At 44.4% G+C, this 22653-nt stretch overlaps 1 protein-coding gene across 6 annotated transcripts; it reads left to right on the top strand.

Moving 5' to 3' along the window:
* The first annotated feature begins 14014 nt into the window (after positions 1-14014).
* On the top strand, positions 14015-17960 carry LOC133927033 (FT-interacting protein 7-like). 6 transcript variants are annotated; one of them, XM_062373280.1, is made up of 5 exons: positions 14015-14237; positions 14319-14430; positions 14525-14700; positions 15054-15178; positions 15271-17960. In XM_062373280.1, the coding sequence occupies exon 5, from the start codon at positions 15356-15358 to the stop codon at positions 17681-17683; it is 2328 nt and encodes a 775-aa protein (XP_062229264.1). In that variant the 5' UTR covers positions 14015-14237; positions 14319-14430; positions 14525-14700; positions 15054-15178; positions 15271-15355; the 3' UTR covers positions 17684-17960. The 6 variants fall into 6 exon arrangements, with proteins under 6 accessions (XP_062229264.1, XP_062229263.1, XP_062229267.1 ...); XM_062373279.1 differs by lacking the exon at positions 14525-14700; XM_062373283.1 differs by lacking the exons at positions 14319-14430; positions 14525-14700 and having other exon boundaries at positions 15111-15178.
* Positions 17961-22653: the final 4693 nt, after the last annotated feature.

Raw genomic sequence — 22653 nt, 5'->3', positions numbered from 1 at the left:
GAGCCAGTGGTCGGCATCCAGAAGATCCTCATCCCGCATGAAGGTAGGCGGCTGAGTCCTAAGGAAATCCGAGAAGTCATCTCGGCGCTCAGCCCCACCTCCTCCTTGAGGGGCCATGTTACGCACAAGAGCTTCAAGAAGTGTCGTTAGAGCTTGACGGTTTTGCTAAATTTGCATTAGCACATCCGCCATGCTCAGCGGTGGAGGCGGGTTATTCTCATTAGAACCCTCAGGAAGATCACCCAAACTGCCACGGGTGCTCATCCTGTTGTGACGATGAGAAGGAAGAAATGTGAAGGTTAAATTCCGCCATAGGTGAAAAATCCAACTCCAACTAATGCTACTTGCTATGTCGGATCTCGCTTACTTGGGTCCGTATTCTACATACTGATGAAAATGCATGTTGAAAGGCATGATGCAAAATGAGCAATGAAACATGAAGGCGTGCTCGCTTCTGAACTACACGTATCTTTCTCAAATGCATCTCACCCCATCAAGCGTTACAACTACAAATGTTATACTTAGGGGCATAATATAGCAGGTTCATACATATTGGCAAGAAGATGCACAAAAGAAGTTTTAGTGAGTTGCTTAGTGAAGTTAACCACTTACTAAACAACGTTCTAATTATGTTTAGGCTACTTCATTAAACCAAGCTATGATACTACGTTGTGGGAAACCGTCCAAATAATATTCTAATTAATCACTAGGAGGATCATTATTCATAATCACAACCTCGATGATTAAACAGAATATCATCCTGGTAGTCCCGGCACGTATTTTGTACCCAAGATCGGAACACATACCTTCCAACAACTAGCATCACAACATAGCTTAAGAAAAAGGAAGTAATTAACATTTATATTACAAGTCTTTAGCATGCAATCATTTTCAATAATTTACAATAAAGGTAACAACAACTACGTAGCGGAAACATAAACCTATACAACAAAAAAGAGTGGAGTCACATGCCCTTAGGCTCCACCCCAAAAGCACGACCTCCGAGAGTAGGATGCACTACTCTTGCCCGCCACCCTGATCGGCAGGCACGAAGTAGCCAAACACCAGCTCTTCCTCACCAGCAGCACTAAAAACGCAGGCATGAGTACAAAGGTACTCGCAAGACTTAAACCATATAGAGCACATATACATAGCTCGACTCCAAGAATTGTGCATTGAGCCATTAGCAAGGAAAAACCACAAGGTTAAGTTAAACATAAGCGGTAAGCAACCGAGACATATATGTGTGAGGAACAAACTTAACCAACAAACACATAACTCTAACCTGCCATAACCAACTGAACATAAATAAAAGGAACCATTATGAACATACATATAACAAAGACCACCTCGGCCATCTCCCACATATCCAACCATGAACCACAAGCGAAAACTCTACGACCGATGCAGATGAACAGAAGCATGCTCATGACCGAGAGCGTGGCATTTCGAAATGTTTTTACACCCTGCAGGGGGATACTCCTAGACCCACACGATTTGAGGACCATACGGCTTGCATGACCACACAGGTCCATACAAGGGGGTACTCATGTCAACATTTCCCAATAAGCCCCGATCATTTGAAACATGCATGTCTCAGCACGGCAGTACTAGAACTACTCCCGGAGCAAACTAGTACCACTACAAGCCCGCCCGCTCACACCGTCGATGTCCAGGCCCCAAATGACCACAGCTACAAAGGTATTCGGCTCGTCTTACCATTAGATTGACATGCGGTGAGTATGATAAGTGCTAAAGCCGACTACACTGACGATTGGTGCTTAAATGACGCAAGCGGTCTACAGTGTCCGTTTTCCTCTCCCTACCTACCTAGGGAACTCCACATCCGGGCAGGATAAACACCTCCTAGTACCGCTCATGTCTCGTCTCATACTCACCACCCATACAACTATCATCAACCCATATCCAACATTGTGATCAAGAATTAAACCTATCGCTCGTGAACGATGGAACATTCCACCGCTCGATTTCTACATGTGACATATGCATTGCAAAGCATTTAAGTCGAAATTGTACTTAGATGACAACATGCTCTCAAGGCTACAAGGATGCAAGTAAACAATATCTCAAGGTAGAGCTAATGTAACCAACATAGGATCTACCCATTTATACCAGACACTGACTCGCTAAACATGCAATATACATAAGCATAATTTATCAACTTTAAACTTCATTCAATTGAACAAGGGCGCAATATGCTTAGTTGCTCGAGGGAGGAGTGAGAGAGAGCTTGAGATAGAGGGGGGCTGGGTGAGCTGCAACAGCTGTGCCGCTCAAGTGAGGGCGTGGGGAGTGAGGGAGGAGGGAGAGAGCAGGTGGTGCTGCCCCATTTGGTGGTTGGGATGGTAGGACCCACATGTTAGGGAAAGGAGGTATTTCCAATGCGATTTTTATTCTTTTCTCTCCTAATTTTCTTTCTCTTATCCGAATGACTTTAAACGAATTGCTCTGGAGTTACAAAACAAGGTCACACAAAATTAAACGTAATACTTAAGAAGCATAATTATACTTAATTATGTGATTAAGGATTTAGGACGTGACATTATGTGACAATGTTCTTTGCAGGTTGATCTATTCTTTTACAGAGATCCTGAGGAAGCAAATGAGCAGGAGGAGGAAGTTGTTGCGACTCATGATCCAATCTATCAGATCAGATGCAATCATCTGTGGTCAAGTATATTCCCTTGTTATGTGCTGAATATACAACTCTACTGAGTATGATATATAAAATTAACTTTTCCCCGGTGATTATTTTGTACTTCTCATCAAGGCTAGGATTGAAAATAAAAATTGAGGCTAGGACTGAAAATAAGGCTAGGGCTGAAAATAAGGCTCGTGAGCCAGCTCGGGCTCAGCTCGTTTAGCCCGAGCTGGCTTAGTGACTAGCCCAACACACACTCGGCCAGCCGCTGCCCAAAGGCTTGGGATCGAATCCAGCATGGAATGAACTGCCCCTGCCCAACACATTTTGATTCGTCGCCTAGTCGCAACCCCTCTCCTGATCCCCAAATCCCACGACGTGAAGGAAGTTAGCCTGTGGTGATAGGCACAGACTCCTCCTCCTCTACGCTGGGCGGGGGCGGTAATGGCGACGCAGCGGGTGGCGTCGAGTTCTGGCATGGGGCAAAGCGCTCGGGGTGACTCAACAAGCAGGGCGAGTACATCAAGGTGTGGCGTCGATGGTGCTTCATGCTCAAGCAGGGCCGGCTCTTCTGGTTCAAGGACCCCACCGTGACACAGGCCTTGGTGCCCCATGGTGTCATCCCATTGCCTCCTTCCTCACCGTCAAGGGAGCAAGGTGCACGCTCAACCGCTAGTGCAAACATTATCTGAAGGAAGAATATAAAAGTGCAGAGATTATCTGATATTAAAAGTCCATGGAGATTATTGGGGTTAGAGTGCTGAAGCATTTCAAGATTGAACAAGCAGAGAGATGAAAGAAAATGTGAAACTCATAGACTATTGATAAGCTTGACAGTTCACTTTGTGCCGAAAACGTGAACAAGAGCAGAGCAGAGATGGAGAAGGTTGGCCTGTGTCTGTCTAGGCTAGGCCTTCCTTCCATGCCTTGAGGCAACATAATTGGAAGAATTCAGTAGGAAAGGGAAAGGGATTTTGTTTGATCATGAGGTCGATGTTTGATTTCCTATAGAATTCAGAAGAAAATCTACAGATAAACTAGCCCATTATATAGACAGATCTTCAAATCTTCAGTATATTTGTCATTATTGTCCCTCTATCTTGTCTTTTTTTCTGTCTCACATTTTTCATTCAATCATGCAATCAGACCAATGGCCCCTTAATTATCTGCATCATCTACATAATGTTCCCTTTTTTACTCAAGAGCACATAAAAAAGGGTAGCGACAGCATCTTGCAATCTCTAGCATAACTAACCATATGTATATATATAATATAGTCAAGTAGCTGATCTATATTTGTAAAATCATCATACCATTAGCAGTTTGGATTCCATGGAGACTGACCTCGTCTTCCTATTGCGATTCACAGCAACAGCTAATGCTGCTGCACTGGTGCTAGAGATCAAGCTGCCAAGCTCCATATAACAACCAAAAAAGAGCTTGTGCGTCTCGTCGTAGCTTGTGCTGTGAGGGAGAAGGACCGAGCTAGCAACGAGCCCGAGCCGAGCAAGTTTTTCAGCTCAGTACCCTAACTGAGTCGAGTCTGGCTCAGCTCGCCCATAGATGAGCTCATTTGAGCTAAGCCGAGCTTGCTAGTTTCCACCCTTAGTCCAAGGAACGCCCCGCACAGGCCACACGCAACTGCTACCGTAATCGAGTCTGAACCATGCATGTTGTCCTCTCGCCTCACGTGAGACAAACGACGATTAGATGGAGAAGAAGTCGAAGCCGGTGCAATTGTCATCATCCCTATCTCTGCATCGCTTTAGACAGAGGACGACGCATCGATGTTCCAATTGTTAAAATATAAATGAATTGCCTATCTTTTCTCATCAGTTTAGACTTTTGGGTGAACTAATTGGTACATACAACTTAATATTGCAGCTGACTCTTATTTTTACACCTGAGGACTAAGGAAGCCTACACGTGAGAAGGACGTTGAATTATAAGTGAATTACCTATATTTCTCTATTAACTAAGCTTTTGGGTGAACTAGTCCGACACGTGGCAGGACATGACGACGCGGTGGTGCGAGGAGCAGTAGCAAGCGCTCGAACAGGCATGGGCGAGCAACGATCGTGCCATGTACAACACGCCGCTAGCCTAGGCCAGGTCGTGGCCCTGCGGAACCTATACCTGTGTTAACTTCTTGACATCCTTCGGTTGGGCACGTGCGTTCTCGCCTTTTCTTTTTCCTTTTTTCTCTCTCTTCGGAAGCTACCAATGCGCTATCAAAAACTAGATACGTGAGTATACAAATTTTATGCCTCTAGCAACAAGAAAAATGACCTCACAAGATGCTGAAATTTCAGTCCAAAAGACCAAAACGAAAATCAAAATCAGAAACTGAAAACTTGCAAACTTGTAAGGAAACCAATAGAGAGAAACTAGAAGTAGGAGAATTCAAGCATATGCAAAAACATAAAGTTCATTACTCAAAGAGGTCAACCCTATTTTATGTGGATTACAATGATTTATCTCTCAAAACTCTCACCTATTACATAAGCTAAGCACTCATCTTTCTCTCCTCTAAAATCCTAACTTTAAGCTCTCAAATGGGTGGCACAAGAGAGCTCAAGTGACTGGTTTAAACTCTTTCATAGACATACCCCTCTATTTATAGGCCTATTAAACTTGACTCCTAAGTTTTCTAACTTTTCACAAAATACTCATATCTTGTAGTACACTCATACCTACCACCGAGGGTATTTTGGTTCATTTTTTCTCCATTTATTGGACGGCCGCGACATCTTCACAACTTAACTTCGTCTCGACGCAAGCTTCAAGATGGTGCCACATACTCCTCCAGCCTTCACACGGTTTTAAGACCAAATCGCGAAACCACCTGCACGCTTCTCAAAGCGTGACTCACCGCCTTGCTTACACCTTTATCAAGCGTTTCATTGTCGACACATGTACTCCATCATGCGATCCTGACCGACGGCAAGTCTCCCCCACTCCCGATCCCTCGGGCCACCTTATCACTTGCACTGACATCCCCTTCGCTTAACTTTGTCAACACGCCGTCTATATCCATCTTACATGCTTTGCTTGACCTCCACGTGTTCAGCTAGAATTACCCTTGACTCCGCCCGACCTCCTTGATTGTCCGGCACCAGCACTCCACTTGGCTCCGATCATCCCGCTGTCGACCACCAAGTTGCATCCATCACCTGCACACCATGAGACAAACAAACACATATCTCCAACTCTAATTCCAGTTAGTCCATAATCAATATGCTCAAATGAAATTTCAAATCACATCAAAGGTCATGTAAAACCGAAGATCCTGAAGTCAAATAAATGCCAATATCAATCACTCATCACAAGTAAACCATGCACATTTCAACTTAGCTCCTCAAAAGACATGCTTAACATGAGTTGAAAAAATCAAAGAGAACCATAAATATGAATTCAAAATTTGAAACAGGCCTGTTACAGCCAGCCGATTGCCTTTGTTTTCATTATTTCAAATTAAAAAAGTTCTCTCATTTACCTTTGTTTTCATGAGAACAACACATATGAACACTACCTAAATCAATGCTGGTCATTTACCGCGACTGTTTTCTTAACCGTGATAAACATTATTTATCATCATATATAGTTTGATCGATTATTTTTTATACATGTTTTTGTTTTTTGCAAGGAGTTTACTTACTTTTTCTACCGTGTAAGCCTTAACATGATTGTGATAAACAGCTTTTCATTAGCACTGATTGTGATAAATAGTTGCATGTGCCAGGCTTAACTAACAACCTTTTCGGACTTTTTTGCAATCCGCTCTAATTACCTTCGACGTGTTTGCCGTCTATTTGTGCTGGTTCTTGGCACATTAAGGCCGATGAAGCGAAGATTGTCAGCCTTCAGCTGTGGTGCAGTAGCAATAAGAAACTAGAAAAAGATTGTCAAGTGGAAAAAATATAATACTACCATACCATGTGTAGCAAATCATGGAATAATGGTAAATGTCACCATTAGAAAAGGCTCAATCTCAATCTGTGCTCTTTTTCTTTCTAGAAAAACCCTCTGATTCATATTAGTAGTAGTGTCAAATCTAAAGTTCATGATTCTCTCTCTAAGAAAAATCTAAAGTATATGAGTTCTCGGTTTTTATATTTTTTAACAATACGATTCTATCTGCGTTGTGAAGATCTTAGGGCAAAACTCCCGCCTAAGCTCAACTCTACTGTAGAGTCGAGCCCCCACACTCCGTATGTGCCCAAACTGATGCATACCCGTGTGAGCACTCGTGCTCAAATACGGACCGCCTCGGGAGTGATGTTACGTCCTTACCAACCGAGCTGACGCTCGATGCTCTCAGCTTTTACATTAGAGATACTAGATAAAAAATAAACTTGCTACCATCAAATCCTTGAGATGATTACCGTGCTGAACTTCTTGGTCTCCTTTTGGAAGTGTGGACCTTGCTTGATCTTAGCATGTGTTCTAGGCATCTCAATCGATTTTTTCAATAATAATCTTTTTTGCAGAATTAATACGTGATTTAAAAAAACAGAAATAATCGTCCTGTCGTGCCACAACAACCAGAAAATAAGGAATAACGACGAAGCCACGTGGTGTTACACTTCCGTTGCGTGATTCCTAACTTTCACACTGTGTGTCGCGACACACAATTATTTCTGAAATTCTTGGAAATCACGTATTAATTCTGCAAAAATAAAACTAAAAATGATTATTAAAAAAATCTCAATCTTCCTTCCTGGGCTTCCGTCTAGCCATATCGGTTGGGCCCGACCTGGGCCTGACCTTCCAGCGCCGGCCTTTTCAGGCCCGTGCCAAAGCCGACGCCGCCCACGTAAGATTTGAACTGGTCCAAGGGAAATCCACCTGCGCCGTGCCACCACCACGACCGGGGCGGTCTATGGGCTCGGTCCACGCGCGGCCGACACGTGCCCGACCGGAGTCCACCTCGGTTCCGCGCCGCGCACGACTGGCCTCGTCGCTCGCTCCCTGGTCTGGGTGCGGGTGCACGCCGATTCGGAAAAAAAAAAAAGCAGGAGGAGAGAGAAAAGGAGACGCGAACGCGACTACGCGAGCCGGTCCATTCCCATCCACCGTCCACGAAGGGAATATGCAAAGCGCGCCTCGGGCCCACCTTGTCTGCGTGGGGCGGGACATGCATCGGGCGCTTTGATGCCGCCGAGGAAAAAGGCACAGCGATACTCGGGTGTACACCCTCGAGTTATCCTTTATTTGCTCCGTACCATAACTAGCTTTGCTATGCGTGCGGGAAAATTTCACTCGTATGGATATATCTCTACTATTTAAAAAATATATAATAGTATTTTCTTAACTAACTCGCATTCTGCCGCCGTCCTGCTCCCCTACCGTGCTGACACATGGGTCTGGCACCCTCCACATTCCCTTTCACATTCTCTCCAGATCCCACCATGAACCTCTCCTTCTCCTCTCCTAGTTGTCGCATTCAAGGTCGCGCTTGCTCGCCCCGTCCACCCTGCGCTGCTTCCGACCGCCGTGCTCTCACCCCTTCTCCGCCTCCTCCCTGCCTTCACCTCCATCCACTTCCTCTCGCTCTTCTGTTGCAACCCAGTTGCCCTCCCACCGCTACCGTTCCTCTCACTCTTCTGAGTCCTCGTCGCATCCCCTCTGGACCTCTTCTGCCACATGCCGTCCTCCTTGGAAATTGGTGCCTTTTCTAGCGGGGAGGAGGTAGGCCACAGGGGAATCTGGCACCGACCACCACGTCCCTTCTCGCAGCTTCCTCCTCCCTACCCTCCCTTTCCCAGATCTGAAGCCATTAAACCAGCGGATCTCGCCTCGTGGAGCGGTCGTGGCATCTGTGCAAGGGCTGAGGGAGAGGGAAGCCAGCTAGCCATAGCCATGAGATGGTATGCATCAGTAGCCTCCTAAGAGCGCTGGTGTTGCGTGCGGTGGCGTTTGCGGGCAGGTACCGGGGACCCAGGGTCCTATGCGGTCGAGCGACGGATGTGCGTGTGACATCACGACACGGGTGGCGCGGGTTTCGAGCGGTTGCGGGCACCGAGGGCAGGATGGTGCTAGATTCCTTTGGCTCTGCCGGCTCCGCGGTCGTAGCGGTGGAGCTGGGGGTGGGGGCAGGGCAGGTGCAGCCGTAGTGCCACGTGGCGGGGGTCGTGCCCCAGGCGCACAACAACGGGTATGCCAGTGGCAGATGGGAGAGGTAATGCATAAGCGTTTACCCCTGCTGTTTGATGCGTTTGGTTTCCTAAATTGTACAATTTGTCGTTCAGAAAATTGCTCGAGTCCTGAATTGTACAACTTTCACTACTAGGGAACATTATGTTTTGTCACTTAGGAATGCGTAAACATCATCATGATCTTCACGCATTCCTCACTAATTGTGAACAACATATAGCACTGAAATTTAAACCATTCTGTCTGATTTTTTAAAAAAAGATGCTCACTAGGAAGCTACCATGCATTACCTTTTTGTTTTTTTTTTGTTTTTTGAAGACTTGGATGCATTGATCTAAGAAACACAATACATGAGTTAGAGAATCTGATTACCATTTACATTGAACCAAAAGAATTTTTGTTGGGGGAGATGTTGTAGTGCTCCACGTTATAGCTAGATAATTCTATCTCTAGCATATGTGGTCTTCGTCTTTCTTCAGTTTCTAACATAACACGCAATGGAGTTGGCTTCCTAGGCACCTAATAAATAGATTGTGGTAGTCATTTGTTGTATCATTGATTGCTTATGCTATTATGTAAGTCCCTTGTGCTGATGATTGCTTGGCTAAAATTTGGCTGTCAATGATGTAGCTTGTCGCGCCATTATTGAGCACCTCATTGGCCCTCCTTTCCATCATAAGAGCATGCATTTCTACTTGAAGTGACGATTCTGGAGCCTAGCTGAAGCCCATTTGATCAGGAGTATGATGGATGAAGATTCTTATTCCCATCTTCCTGTCTCAACATGTTGCATCGGTGATTTAGTGTAACATCTTGGACCTGGAAAGAGTGTTTGGCTATTCATACCTTTATTGTGTTTTCTACTTACATCGAGTCTCTGTGCTCATGTAGTTGTTGGAACTTTGTAGCAGTAGTGGTCACTTGGTCCATATGGTGCGAGAGAGATAACTGGATCTTCAACAGGTCAGCCCACATGCCAGCCACCCTGGCACAACAGATCATGGAGGGAATGATGTGGACACGAGCAAATTTTTGTTGTTTGTTTCCGGTAGATTTTAGGTCGCAAAATGTAATTGTGTGGCATTAGCCTTTTCCGTTCCGGGTCGCGTAAGTTATTGTTTTATTTGCTCCTACTTAATGAAATATGCGCACAACGAGTTTTTAAAAAAAATTGTGGCAGCAGTCGTTTTTATCAACCCCTCCACAACATGCAAAACCTGTGCCACTTTTTTTGTTAGGTATGTGATTGTTTCTTTCTTTCCAAATTTGCCAAAGAATTATGAATATTCTTGGTAGCTATGAGTATTGCTATGAGTATATGGGTTGTGAATTATGTCTTGGTATCAATACCTTGACAATTTTGGATGCTATCGAATAGAAGCTGCATGTTCGATATGAACACAGTGAACTGCTGTAAGCACAAGTGAAGAACAAATTGTTATCTGTCCCTAGTCCACATCTTGAGAACCTATTGTCTGCATCTTCGATGCACTTTCTCCCCTGTTGGTAGGGCTAGCGTGATCATCCGCCAAGCAATGGTTTTTAATACTAGGCAGCATCTTCTTTGCGTTACCATATATTGTTAAGCACCTGCAGCTCTCTTGACTTGTTGTTTGAGGGCCCGCTATTGATTGTTGTTCCCTGATCACCTGTTGGTAGACAAGTGTGCTTCCAACACAGTGTGTCTTGAGCAAATATGGTTGTTACCTTTTGCGCATTCCATTGCCACAATTAGGTTCCTAGAGGTTTGCTACAACTACAGGCTTTGGGTTGAACAGTTGATGTAGTTGCAGATCATCATGTATTTGATGCCAGACCAGGCACCATGGTTGGCTCTAGATTGAGAATTGCCCTTTTGATAATTGTTAAGTGTTCAGTGTGCTAGCATATTTCTAATCTTTAGTGTATAATTCTAGAAGGCTAATTTTGATGTATTTTGTAGTGCGCTTCAGTAATTTGTTTGGGTGATGTATTTGGCTTTTAGTGTCCTACAATATTCATGATTGCATTAAGGGTCTAATCGAGTGTGTGCATCAGAATGTCCCTCAGTATTGGAGTACATATGAAGACTTTTATATGATTAAGCAAGCTGGTTCATGGACGTCTTCCACATCACCAACACTGGGTCGCAAGGTAGCCGACACCGATGAGCTGCTGCTGCTCGAGGAAGAACAAGGTGGCATGTGTTGGTCGACCAATATGGCGAGGTCCGGTGGCCACCATACCTGCCCAACATTGGAGCCTTCCTCAACATGTAGTCGCTAAATAATGTTTTTCGTTTATTTCTTACGCTTTGCAACATCTTCCGTTTGAATTGGCAACTTTGATGTTACCATATGCACTGCTTGTGTTTCTGTTGCAACGCACGAACACTCATCTAGTGATTTATCATAATAGTTTATTTTATGTTAAGATTCGTACAGGAGAGATAAGTAAAAAATTAAGTGAGAGAATAGATGGATGCAGGGAGGGCAATCGAGTATGATGGATATAGGTAGTGCTCATGTATACATGTACTTGTCAATTTTTACCCGCCCACGCCGCGAATGCCTGCAGGCGAAAAGTAGGGACCAAACCTATCACCCGTAGGTACCCCATCGCCCGCGGGTATACATGTAGGTGGTGGCTCGGCTCGGGGTTGGGCGTCGCGGCGCGAGACTAGCAACAATGACACGGGGCGGGGTTGGTAGCGGCGGTGACTCGGCTCGGGGCTAGGCGAGTTTGGGTGGTGACATCGCGGGGGAGGTTCTGGGTGGTGACGGCGCAACTCGGGGTGAGCGGCAACAGTGTGGTTCGGGGTGGGGCTGAGAGGGGCTAACTGCGGTGGCAACTTGACTCGAGGTGGAGAGGGGCAGGGAGCGGAGGGGCAGGGTTAGGCGGCGTAGCAGGAAGTGGGGAGGGGCGTGGCTAGGCAACTGCGCGATTGGATCTGGAACGGAAGACATGACGGGTCACATGGAGAATTGGGCTCATATGTCAGAGAAGTTATACGGGTAAACGGGTTTTGCATGTATGAGTATGACTTACCGGGTATAGAAATATCTTATGCATATCCGTCTACCAATTGGGTAGTATTTTTTATCCACAAACATACCCACGGGTATCAAATGCAACCCATACATGATCCTATTAGAGTATTTACTCGTGAGTAAATAGGTAATTAGGTAGAATTACCATTTCTAAATAAATGAGTATCAGTGAAAGAAATAAATGATCAAAATATACCGTGTGTTCACACCTCTTAGGGGAGTTGCGTTTTCAATGCGTGCAGTCATCCCCACCCTTTGGACTTTGTTTTCCTACGGCCATTGCTAGATGCATTTTTCCCCTTCTATTGAGACCTTAGCTGTGTATATCCAATTTTTCATTTTTAGTTATACTAACTTGTCCTTGATACAACTTTGCTGTTATCTCATGATTAATGTTTACGAATGATATACAAACTCACTACCACATCTTATTCCAAATATATGCCCATTTAAACTTGCGCAAAAAAGATAATATTGTCAATGAAATGGCTATAGTACCCCAAATCATCATTGTCGTGATATAAAAAATAGACCATTCATTGATGTCGTACTAAACAAAGGAATGCACGGTCATGCTGACTCACTTATTGATTAAACCAGCGTTTAAATAGTGGTCTAGCATTAATCAAATCTCTGTCTTCTTGTTGTATCACATAAGCAACATTCATAACCAGAAAAAAGGAAGGAAAAACATTTTTCGATGAACTTATAATACCACTGCTTTCACAATATAAATGGCATCAAATTCATATCAATGAGCCACAAAAAGTATAGAAAAGTTTATACTTTTAAATGATACATTTCAACCGTTTGTAAAGGAAATACAATGATTGAACATATCACAATAAGAGTAATGCTACACCTATAAAAAAAATCTACTTACTTGTTGTGACATGGACAACAACAACCTTGCATGTTGATTCAATTACCAATTGAAAAGTTTCACGTGGACACAGTAGGAAATATTGTTGTTGTTCACGTGGACCAACTAGGAAATTTTTGTAAGACTTTTTTTTTATAAGTGTAACATTACTCTTATAATATGACTACACTCTTATCATTTTCTATGGCAACAATTCATAAATGGTGATTTAAAAGATACTACCTCTGTTTTTTACCTATCACCGGTCTTTTTACTGTAGCTTTTGACCTTGTATTTTTCTTTAAAAAATTATGAATACTTAAAAGCTTCTAAAGCCACTTATTAGTGGTTGCGCCAGGTGCATTCCGGTAAGTGTGTCCTAAAGTTCCTCCACCGATCAGGATAGATTTGGAAATGGTTGGTTAGAGATAATTAAGCATGCCATAACATTGTTAATATACAATACTAATTAAATATATTTCGTGACGAATCTAATAATATAAGATTTTTATGTATCTATAATTTTTTTAAAAATGCAACGTCAAAATTGCTATATAAAAACTTAGTGACAAATAATATAAAAATATCACGGAAAGGATGTGCAAAGAACAGTTAGAAGAGTGTACTAGACATGTGGGGAGACTGTATTGGAACTGGAATTGGCTCAGACGTTTTTTTTTACACGAACCTGGACACCCGGTGGAAACGACAAATGAAGATAGAGTTGGCACGAAGCCCTTGGTACACGAGCGGTCCTTCCTTGAAAATCCTATCAAGGCTGAGGACTTATCTGTGAAATCAGCGACAGGGGAGGAGCGTGACTTATCTGTGAAATCAGCGACAGGGGAGGAGCTTCTGCGCTCCGGATCATAGGCATGTTTGTTGTAGATTGTTTTTATCTTTTATTTTTGTTAGAAGTTTAAGCTACAAATCTAAATAAATAGATTAGTTAAAAAATAGTTTTTGAGAAACTAGAAGTCTGTTTATGAAGAAAATAAACTAGTTGAGAGTAGCTTTTCTGAGAAGTAGTGTGTTGAGAAGTTAAAAAATTATTATAAAATTTAACAGCTAAATTAAAAAATAACTTTTCAGAAAAAAAACATAGCTTTTAAAAAAACCAGAATCAAAAGACCAAACAAACAGATCTAAATTTTATAGAATCAGTTTTATAAAAGACCTTTTATATAATAAAATATATTTATTTTACTTTTTTATTCAATTGTTACATCATAAAATATATGATATAAATAGAATCTTAAAGTATAGTTTTAAACCGAGTTTTATAAAATCCACCCCACCCCGACCTAACAAAACACCGATACACCACTCCACACTCCACTTCGTTTCCGCCGAGCACTCCACGCCGAGTCTACTCTCTGGCTCTCTGCAGCCTCCCTCCACCCTCTCTGTCCCCCACTTTGTTTTTGCTCGCAAGAAAAAACATACGTAAATCCGCCGTCGCCTCCACCGCCGAAGCTTCTGGGTCCTCTTCGCTTCCTCTCCGCGAAAGATTAGCCCGCCGACGTTGGTAAGCCGCCCAAAATCCTTGCTTTTTCCAGCCATTTTCTCATCGTTTCAATCTACTCTTTTTTGTCGGTTTCCTGTGAAGAAAAATGGTAATGCCGGTGTCCGTCTCCGCCGTTCCTCGATATGTTCTCGTTTCGTGGGTAGTTGCAGGATGTGCGCTTGCTCTGACGGCGTAGGGCAGCGCGGGTTGAGAGGTTAGGCTCTTGGTTTGTTTGTGTTCTTGATTTGTTTAGGTTGGCAATGGCAAGGGATCTGAGGATTTGTTATTTTATTTTGTTTGCTTTCTAGTTCATCGTTGAGATGAGGCTGGTAGTGGAAAAAAGAATCTGAAAAGACAGTGAAGTGGATTGGAAAAAAAAAGGCGTGGGTAAAGTGGCATAATTATTGGTGCCCATCTGTAGCTCTTGGCTTCTTGCAATGCTCGGGAAGATGGTGGCTTTTTGCTTGCTTCTGTTTGTAGATCTGTTATTTTTACTCTCCTGTGTGCTGAATTCCTTTTACTCCTCTTCTTTCGCTCAGATAAATACGGTTAGTATTTTTTTAAATCTTTTTGTTTCTTCCAGTAGTTGTTGTGCAAGTCTACTTTCTTGGTTGCTTCTATTTTTAGGATGAATTAAATTCATTATTCTTGTTCTCATTGGTTTGGTACCAAGTATTTAGTATTAAAGATGGTTACTTTTCACTCGCAAAAAAAAAGAGGTTTCTTTTCAATTTATTCAGTAATTTGCTTAGCAACTACCACGCGGTTGTATTGTTTTCTGGAGTTCAGTAGCTGCAGTGGTCAGTCAGTTCATTCCAGTTCTCATGCTTGTTACAGGGGCTTTTTCAAGATTAGTTCATTCTGTTCTGGACTCAAATGCCTTTCCTCCCGCAGAGCAAGATGAGGAAATGTTCACAAAATGATCTTCAGAAGTGATCTTGACTGACAAGTTGATTGCAGAGGTACTAGTTTCCTCTTCAGTCATATTATTATTAATTAATTTGTGTTCCTTGTAACAGCTGTTTAAAGCTTGTGCTTACTTCTGATGTTGCAGTTGCTCTAGGATATCAACTGCTGTTTCTTGGCTCTTTTTTTGAATCTGTGAGTAGAAGTTTTTTGGTGGAATATCTTCGTTCAAGATGATGCAGAGGCCACCATTCCGACCGGAGGAGTACTCCTTGAAGGAGACCTCCCCTCACCTTGGTGGTGCAGCTGCTGGTGACAAGCTCACGACCACCTATGATCTGGTTGAGCAGATGCAGTACCTTTATGTCCGAGTGGTAAAAGCGAAGGAACTTCCAAACAAGGACATTACTGGAAGCTGTGACCCATATGTTGAGGTGAAGCTTGGGAATTATAAGGGCACAACTCGGCATTTTGAGAAGAAGAACAACCCGGAGTGGAACCAGGTCTTTGCCTTTTCAAAGGAGCGCATTCAGTCATCAGTTGTGGAGATTGTAGTGAAGGACAAGGATCTTGTTAAGGATGACTTCATTGGGCGTGTTGTATTTGACTTGAATGAGGTCCCAAAGCGAGTACCACCTGATAGCCCATTGGCTCCACAGTGGTATCGGTTGGAAGACCGAAATGGGCACAAGGGGAAGGGAGAGTTGATGTTAGCTGTTTGGATGGGCACTCAAGCAGATGAAGCATTCCCTGAAGCATGGCATTCTGATGCAGCCTCAGTCCCTGGCGATGGCCTTGCAAGCATTAGATCAAAAGTTTATCTTACTCCAAAGCTTTGGTATCTGCGTGTCAATGTCATTGAAGCACAGGATCTTATACCAAATGATAAGACTAGGTTCCCTGAGGTTTATGTCAAAGCCATTCTAGGCAACCAAGCACTTAGGACCCGGGTATCACCAAGCCGGACTCTGAATCCAATGTGGAATGAGGACTTGATGTTTGTAGCGGCTGAGCCATTCGAGGAGCACCTGATTTTGAGCGTAGAGGACAGGGTGGCCCCAGGGAAGGATGAAGTGATTGGAAGGACGATCATTTCACTGCAGCATGTACCCCGGAGGCTGGATCACAAGTTGCTGAACAGCCAGTGGTTTAATCTTGAGAAGCATGTGATTGTGGATGGTGAGCAGAAGAAGGAGACCAAATTTTCCAGCCGGATTCACTTGAGAATTTGTCTTGAAGGTGGATACCATGTCTTGGATGAGTCAACACATTACAGTAGTGATTTAAGGCCAACGGCGAAGCCTCTATGGAAACCTAGCATTGGCATTCTTGAGCTGGGTATCTTGACAGCACATGGCCTGTTGCCGATGAAGACCAAGGATGGACGTGGCACAACTGATGCCTATTGTGTTGCCAAGTATGGTCAGAAATGGGTCCGGACAAGGACTATAATCGATAGTTTCACTCCCAAGTGGAATGAACAGTACACCTGGGAGGTGTATGATCCATGCACTGTGATCACATTTGGTGTATTTGACAATTGCCACCTGAATGGCGGGGAAAAGGCTAATGGTGCCCGGGACACCAGGATTGGGAAGGTTCGCATCCGCCTCTCGACCCTTGAAACCGATCGAGTGTATACCCACTCATATCCTCTTATTGTTTTGACACCTGCTGGCGTTAAGAAAATGGGTGAGGTGCAGCTTGCTGTCCGGTTCACGTGCTCATCACTGCTCAACATGATGCATCTGTACTCACAGCCCTTGCTACCCAAGATGCACTATGTGCACCCGTTGTCTGTGGTGCAGGTAGACAACCTAAGGCGCCAAGCCACAAACATTGTCTCAACAAGGCTGAGCCGAGCAGAACCGCCACTCCGAAAGGAAATTGTGGAGTACATGTTGGACGTGGACTCACACATGTGGAGCATGCGAAAGAGCAAGGCAAACTTTTTTCGTATCATGGGTGTCCTGAGCCCCCTGATTTCAGTGGCTAGGTGGTTTGATCAGATCTGTCACTGGAGGAACCCGCTGACCACCATACTGATCCACATCCTCTTTGTGATACTAGTCTTATACCCTGAGCTGATCCTGCCCACAATCTTCCTCTACCTGTTCCTGATTGGAGTGTGGTACTACAGGTGGCGTCCGAGGCAGCCACCGCACATGGACACTCGCCTGTCACATGCCGAGACTGCCCATCCTGATGAGCTTGATGAAGAGTTTGACACTTTCCCCACCTCTCGACCACCTGACATGGTGAGGATGCGGTATGACCGGTTGCGGAGTGTTGCTGGGAGGATCCAGACTGTCGTTGGCGACCTTGCGACGCAAGGAGAGAGGCTGCAGTCTCTGCTGAGCTGGAGAGACCCGAGGGCCACCGCGCTGTTCGTGACCTTCTGCTTCATTGCCGCCATCGTCCTGTATGTCACACCGTTCCGTGTCGTGGTCTTCCTTGCAGGGCTGTACGTCCTGAGGCACCCGAGGTTTCGCCACAAGATGCCATCTGTCCCGCTCAACTTCTTCAGGAGGCTGCCAGCGAGAACTGACAGCATGTTGTAGGCGCAGCCATCTCTTAGCTCTGTAGCCCAGTGTTTTGCTCCATTGATGGTTCGGTGTTCATCTACTAATTGCAGCTCGAATGCTGATCTCGATGATCATCCGAAAAATTGAACTGCTTGCTATCTATGTTGTTTCGTTTTGTAGCATTTCTGCCGCATGGTTGTGTTGTTTATGTCTTAAGATGGTTGTGAACCTTTCCTGTAAGAACTGAACTCATGAAGTCTGAGTGTGGCTAGGAATGCAACTATGGATGTATTGTGCGTGTTCTCAGTTCTAACCTCTCGCTGAATCTGGTTCTTGTTCAAGTTTTTGTTTCCTATGTGCTAGTAATTGCTTCTACCTACTCATTCAGCAGAGGTGAGCTGTAAGCTGCAATGGTCTGCTGATTTCTGCTCCTGTGCTGCTGCATGTGTTTCAGGAACGTGTTTCCAGCTCACTTTTATCATCTTGCTAAGTGGTTGCCAGCAATTTTAAGTACGTTATCCTCAATGCCGTTCAGGAATTCTTTCTAAGTGAATTGTGAATAGGAGTCTTATGGCCTGAAGCTCAAACAAACAATATGTTTTTGTTAGTTTCTAGCTGTGGTTTTTGAGAAATAAAAACGGTCTTTTACTGGTTTCTACCAGCAATTGGCTTATGGAGCAGCAACAGCCTGTAGAAATCTAAATAAATAGGCCTATAGTTCTTAAGAACCTGAAGTTAATTGGATGGATGGGTTCTGTTTTTCAGAAAGCTCATTGAAGTTTTTGATGCGTCGCGTGTGTCAGCCGTGTTCCCCTCGCGTCCTCCGCTTCCTGGCTCTGCGCTCCGGTGAGCGGTGGATCCAAGCATGCCGGCGGTAGAAACTACTGAGTTTAGTGCTTGTTATTTACTCCTATGTTTAGACTATTTTGTTCTTTTATAGTTGAGTCAAATATGGAAAAAAGCTGATCAATTGGATAGAAAAAAAAAGATTTTTGTCGAAGATTAGTTACTGATAATGTGTCCGTAAATAGACTGGGTACCTTCGAGTGCAGGAATTAATCACGAGATGGGATAATCGATGTATATAGGTTCGGGCCTCCGATTGGAGTAATACCTTACGTCCTGTGGGGGTGTTGCTGCCGTATATTGATGATCTCGAGTACAAGCAATGAGGCTAAATCTATTACAGAGAGTATATCCGATCTGTTCTAATCTAAAACTAAGGTCGCTAAGTACCTTCTCTGCTAGGGTCTTAATGCTTGTCTCGAGTTCTCTTTTCCTATATTTTCCTTGTGTGTTGTTCTTATCTCCCTTATTCTCACCCTTTTCTCGTCTTATATAAGGGTGATGTACCGACTCCTATCTAGTCGTGGTCGACAGAGAGTTGTCTTCCTTGATGTCCAAGTAGATAGATCTGTTTTGAGTACTAATCGTATTGAGTTAGGTAGCTAATCGAAACCTTCCTGATATGTATTTCCATGATTCCGGATGTATCAATTACCGCTGATTCGGTTCCGTGATATCTAAAACTTCTTAATACGTGTTGTACATACCCTGTTCGTATATGATATATTCCTTATGCGCATATGCCCCATAGTTAGATATTCAACAATAGCCCCTAACTCTACTCAGGAGAAGAGGTTTCCATAAGCGTCCACTTGAGTACCGCCAAGTTTAAGTTTGGTCGAGTAAAGTGGATCAGTCTCATGGTCGAAGGAATCGAGCATAGGCGGGTCCTTCCTCGAGTATCGAGTGGAAGCTCAGTCGGGTCGAGTGCCCTGTGGCTAACCGCACTCGAGACTTGAAGGAAAAGACTAAAGAACTCAATTGATCGACACCCGACTCTGAGTAGAGTTAAAAAACCTTTTAAAATTTGAAACGACAGGTGTAGGCGTATTTAATGCAGGCAGAAGGGCGTGCAGAGATTCGCACGTCGTCATTATACCTCTTTTCACGCCAGTCGAAGCATGGTAAAAACGGGTGTTGTTGTCGAAGGGACGGTAAATCTTCCTTTTTCAAAGCGGAAACGTCTTCTGAGTCATACCTTGAGGCAGGGCCTATTTATCTGAGTAGAAAGCTCTATCGTCCTACTCTCATGACATCCATTGCATCCCTGCCCTTCAATCTCATCCACCGTTGTTCACGTTCTACTCGGAGACCTTCATCTTTTCCGCCTTTGCCAAAACCTTGCCTTTAGATCTCCTCTCCAAAGCTTTTTGGCATCATCTACCTTTGTTCAAGGATTTTCGTCGCCCTCCCTGAGTCTCATGGCCGAGAATCCCGATTGGGCTGCTTTGTAATTGGGAGTACTAAATATCATCTCTAACAAGCTGCTGCACCCAGAGGATTTCACTTTCTTCCGCTGTGTCTGCACTTCTTGGCGTGAAGTGCGTAGGGTGGCATGTTTGCGCCATGGATCATGAAAGCACCATTTGTGCACAATGATGGCTTGATCAGGGTGCATCGTCTGGGAGCGAAGTAATTTTCGATCTTCGTTTTCGAGGTTTAGTCGGTGATAGTTGGGAGATAGTCGGGGCCTCAAGCGGGCTCTTGATCGTCATCAAGCTTGGACGCCATATCAACGGTAGAGTGATCAACCCAGTGATAGGATGGTTCTCCGACCTTTCGTCACTTTCTTATGATGCGTTTTGGGTAAGCCTGGAGGGATGTGTGGTGCGAAAGGATGGAAAACTATTCGTCATTGTTTGCCCAAGGATGCCATGTTTTCATCTTCAGATGACAAGGGGTGTGCACGTGTTTCTTGTCGATGGTCCACTGCGCTGGTTCTAAATTTCTAGTAGCAAATTCTGGTGGCACATTGCTGATTTACTAGATGGGGTTGCTTCAGGGGATCCATCGGGAGTCATTGCGGCATTGGAAAAGTTGATACCGGAGTTCAAACTCTGGCAGCCTGGTCTGGAGGGCACTCGACTTATCTTGGACGAGACTCGCGTGTTTTTCTTGAAATATTGGGGTGACAAAATTGATGATCTTGCTGAACACAATGCTCAGATGCCAGTTTCCATTCAAGCTTTTAATGATGACATTTGGGAGCCTCTCGACTGGAAAGTTATCCCCTGGATGAAGGACAAAACAATTCTGTTGGGCTTGACCTCCGAGGTTATCCCTCCAGTACCAGGGATTACCAACCTTGGTTGAACTCTGGGCTTACGTCAGACAAGTTCAGCTTACGACCGGGATGAATACTTGGTGCTCAAGATTTCGCACCCTGACGCTGTTTCCAGGACTGTCAAATCCCTTGAAGGGAATTTTAAGTGGCGTTCTTGTAGGTGGATATCTCCTAAGCTTTTCCCTTAAATATGTAATAGACTTCTTCTTGTTTGATAATTGTACTGGAGGCACTGCTGATATTTTGCCTGTCTAATATGCTACCACTACTATTTCCTTGTCTATGAAATAGAGTTTAGCATGAATAGATGCAAAATCGATCAGAGCGTGCTATCGTTATTCTCGAGATTGATCAATGGTATATCTGTGATACCTGAAATCATAGCTAGACAAGTCATTAGATGTGCGCCCTCGAGTACTCGAGAAGACCATAATAGTAAGGAAAAAGACTAATACAGGGCTTAGAGCATATCGGATTTTCTATGAACTTTTATCAACTTGCGCATTCAATCATCACATAAACATGAACTCGATAGAGAGCACACGCGAGATAGACTAGGACTTCAGAACCCTTTTGGTTGTTAGGTGTGAGATGTCTGATAATCTCCGTGCTGTTATGCCTCATGAGGTATAATCGTCCGTCATCGCCCAACACATGTCTCTGTTGGTTCTATTCAACGTGATCGACACAGAGCCAGATAAAATTTTGAAAAAAACATGGTATCATGATGTGGCCCCCAACTTTATGGTCGAGGAAAAATTACTCAATCGGAGAGTAAAAAAGGACATACCTGTATTGTTGGTCGATAATGTAGTCGAACAAAGAGTAAAGTTCCAGCATCGAAGGTATGCAATATAGCCCCCTGACTCTTTGTTTGATGTGGCAATCAAGACAGAGAGTAGAGCATATGTATTGACACACCATCCTCGACTGAATACTCGAGAGTGCAAGCTCCCGAGCATTATTGTTTTAACTATGATGTGAATATCGAGTGAGCTCGAACTGCCGGGCAGGTGGGCATTAAAAACCCACTCCCGTTTGTGCTCGTTTTCACCGCAATCTTGATTTGGCGTGCCATAATGACCGCCCATCCCTCTTTGCAGAGATGAAACAAGCCATAATGACGTCTTGACTTTGTGGAACGCGCTACACGCCTGAGGCGACGCCATCGTTTCGGATCCTGACGACTACATTTATACAGTAAGACCCATTCCCCTCGCTATAAATAGAGGGGACTCGAAGCCGTCTATCTTTAATATTGCCTCCCTTTGTTCCTTTGCCCATTGCCTTCTAGGATTTGTAGAGCTTGAAGCCATGACCTCTACTCCATCTCCTTCTCGTGAACTAATCCCAGAAGTCCTTCCCCTAGGCCTTTTGCCATGGTCCCTCTTGAAATCATCATCGTTTCCTCCTCCGACGAGAACTCAAGTGGTAGGCCTAAGAAAAAGAGGGAAAAAGCGCCCACCGCAGATAATTGCTGTCATCCCATTCAGCGCGTTCGCCATTACATCAAGGCCTATGCTTCAAGCCAGATGTCACAATGCTCCGCACGGGGGAAGATTGAGGATGGTGGTGATCTCGACTGGATCATCGACCAAGCCGCCACCGAGGTCTTCGGTGGTGGAGCCTTCAGGTCATCACCGGCTAGGGAGTTGCAGTCGTCTTCTTCGTCGACAACCGCCAGATCGCCCTCGCACCAGACAGAAGACCACTCGGCATCACCAACACCGGTCATCAGCTCCAGCAGGGCCTTCGTCTCGGCCACTTTTCCTGGTCCTTATGCTGGTCGACGGTCGGTCCCTGGAGTGATTAGTTGCTGCCCGAGGGAGGAGTATAAAAGGTTCCTCGACTTGTTCAAGGGCGAATAAGATTTTTT

This window comes from Phragmites australis, chromosome 8 (genome assembly GCF_958298935.1).
Source record: "Phragmites australis chromosome 8, lpPhrAust1.1, whole genome shotgun sequence".
NCBI lineage: Eukaryota > Viridiplantae > Streptophyta > Magnoliopsida > Poales > Poaceae > Phragmites > Phragmites australis.
This window is presented reverse-complemented; position numbering and strand designations above follow the sequence as displayed.

What these genes read in the sequence shown, in the direction of transcription:
- LOC133927033 (XM_062373283.1), top strand. Translation starts at nt 15,356, where the DNA reads ATGATGCAGAGGCCACCATTCCGACCGGAGGAGTACTCCTTGAAGGAG.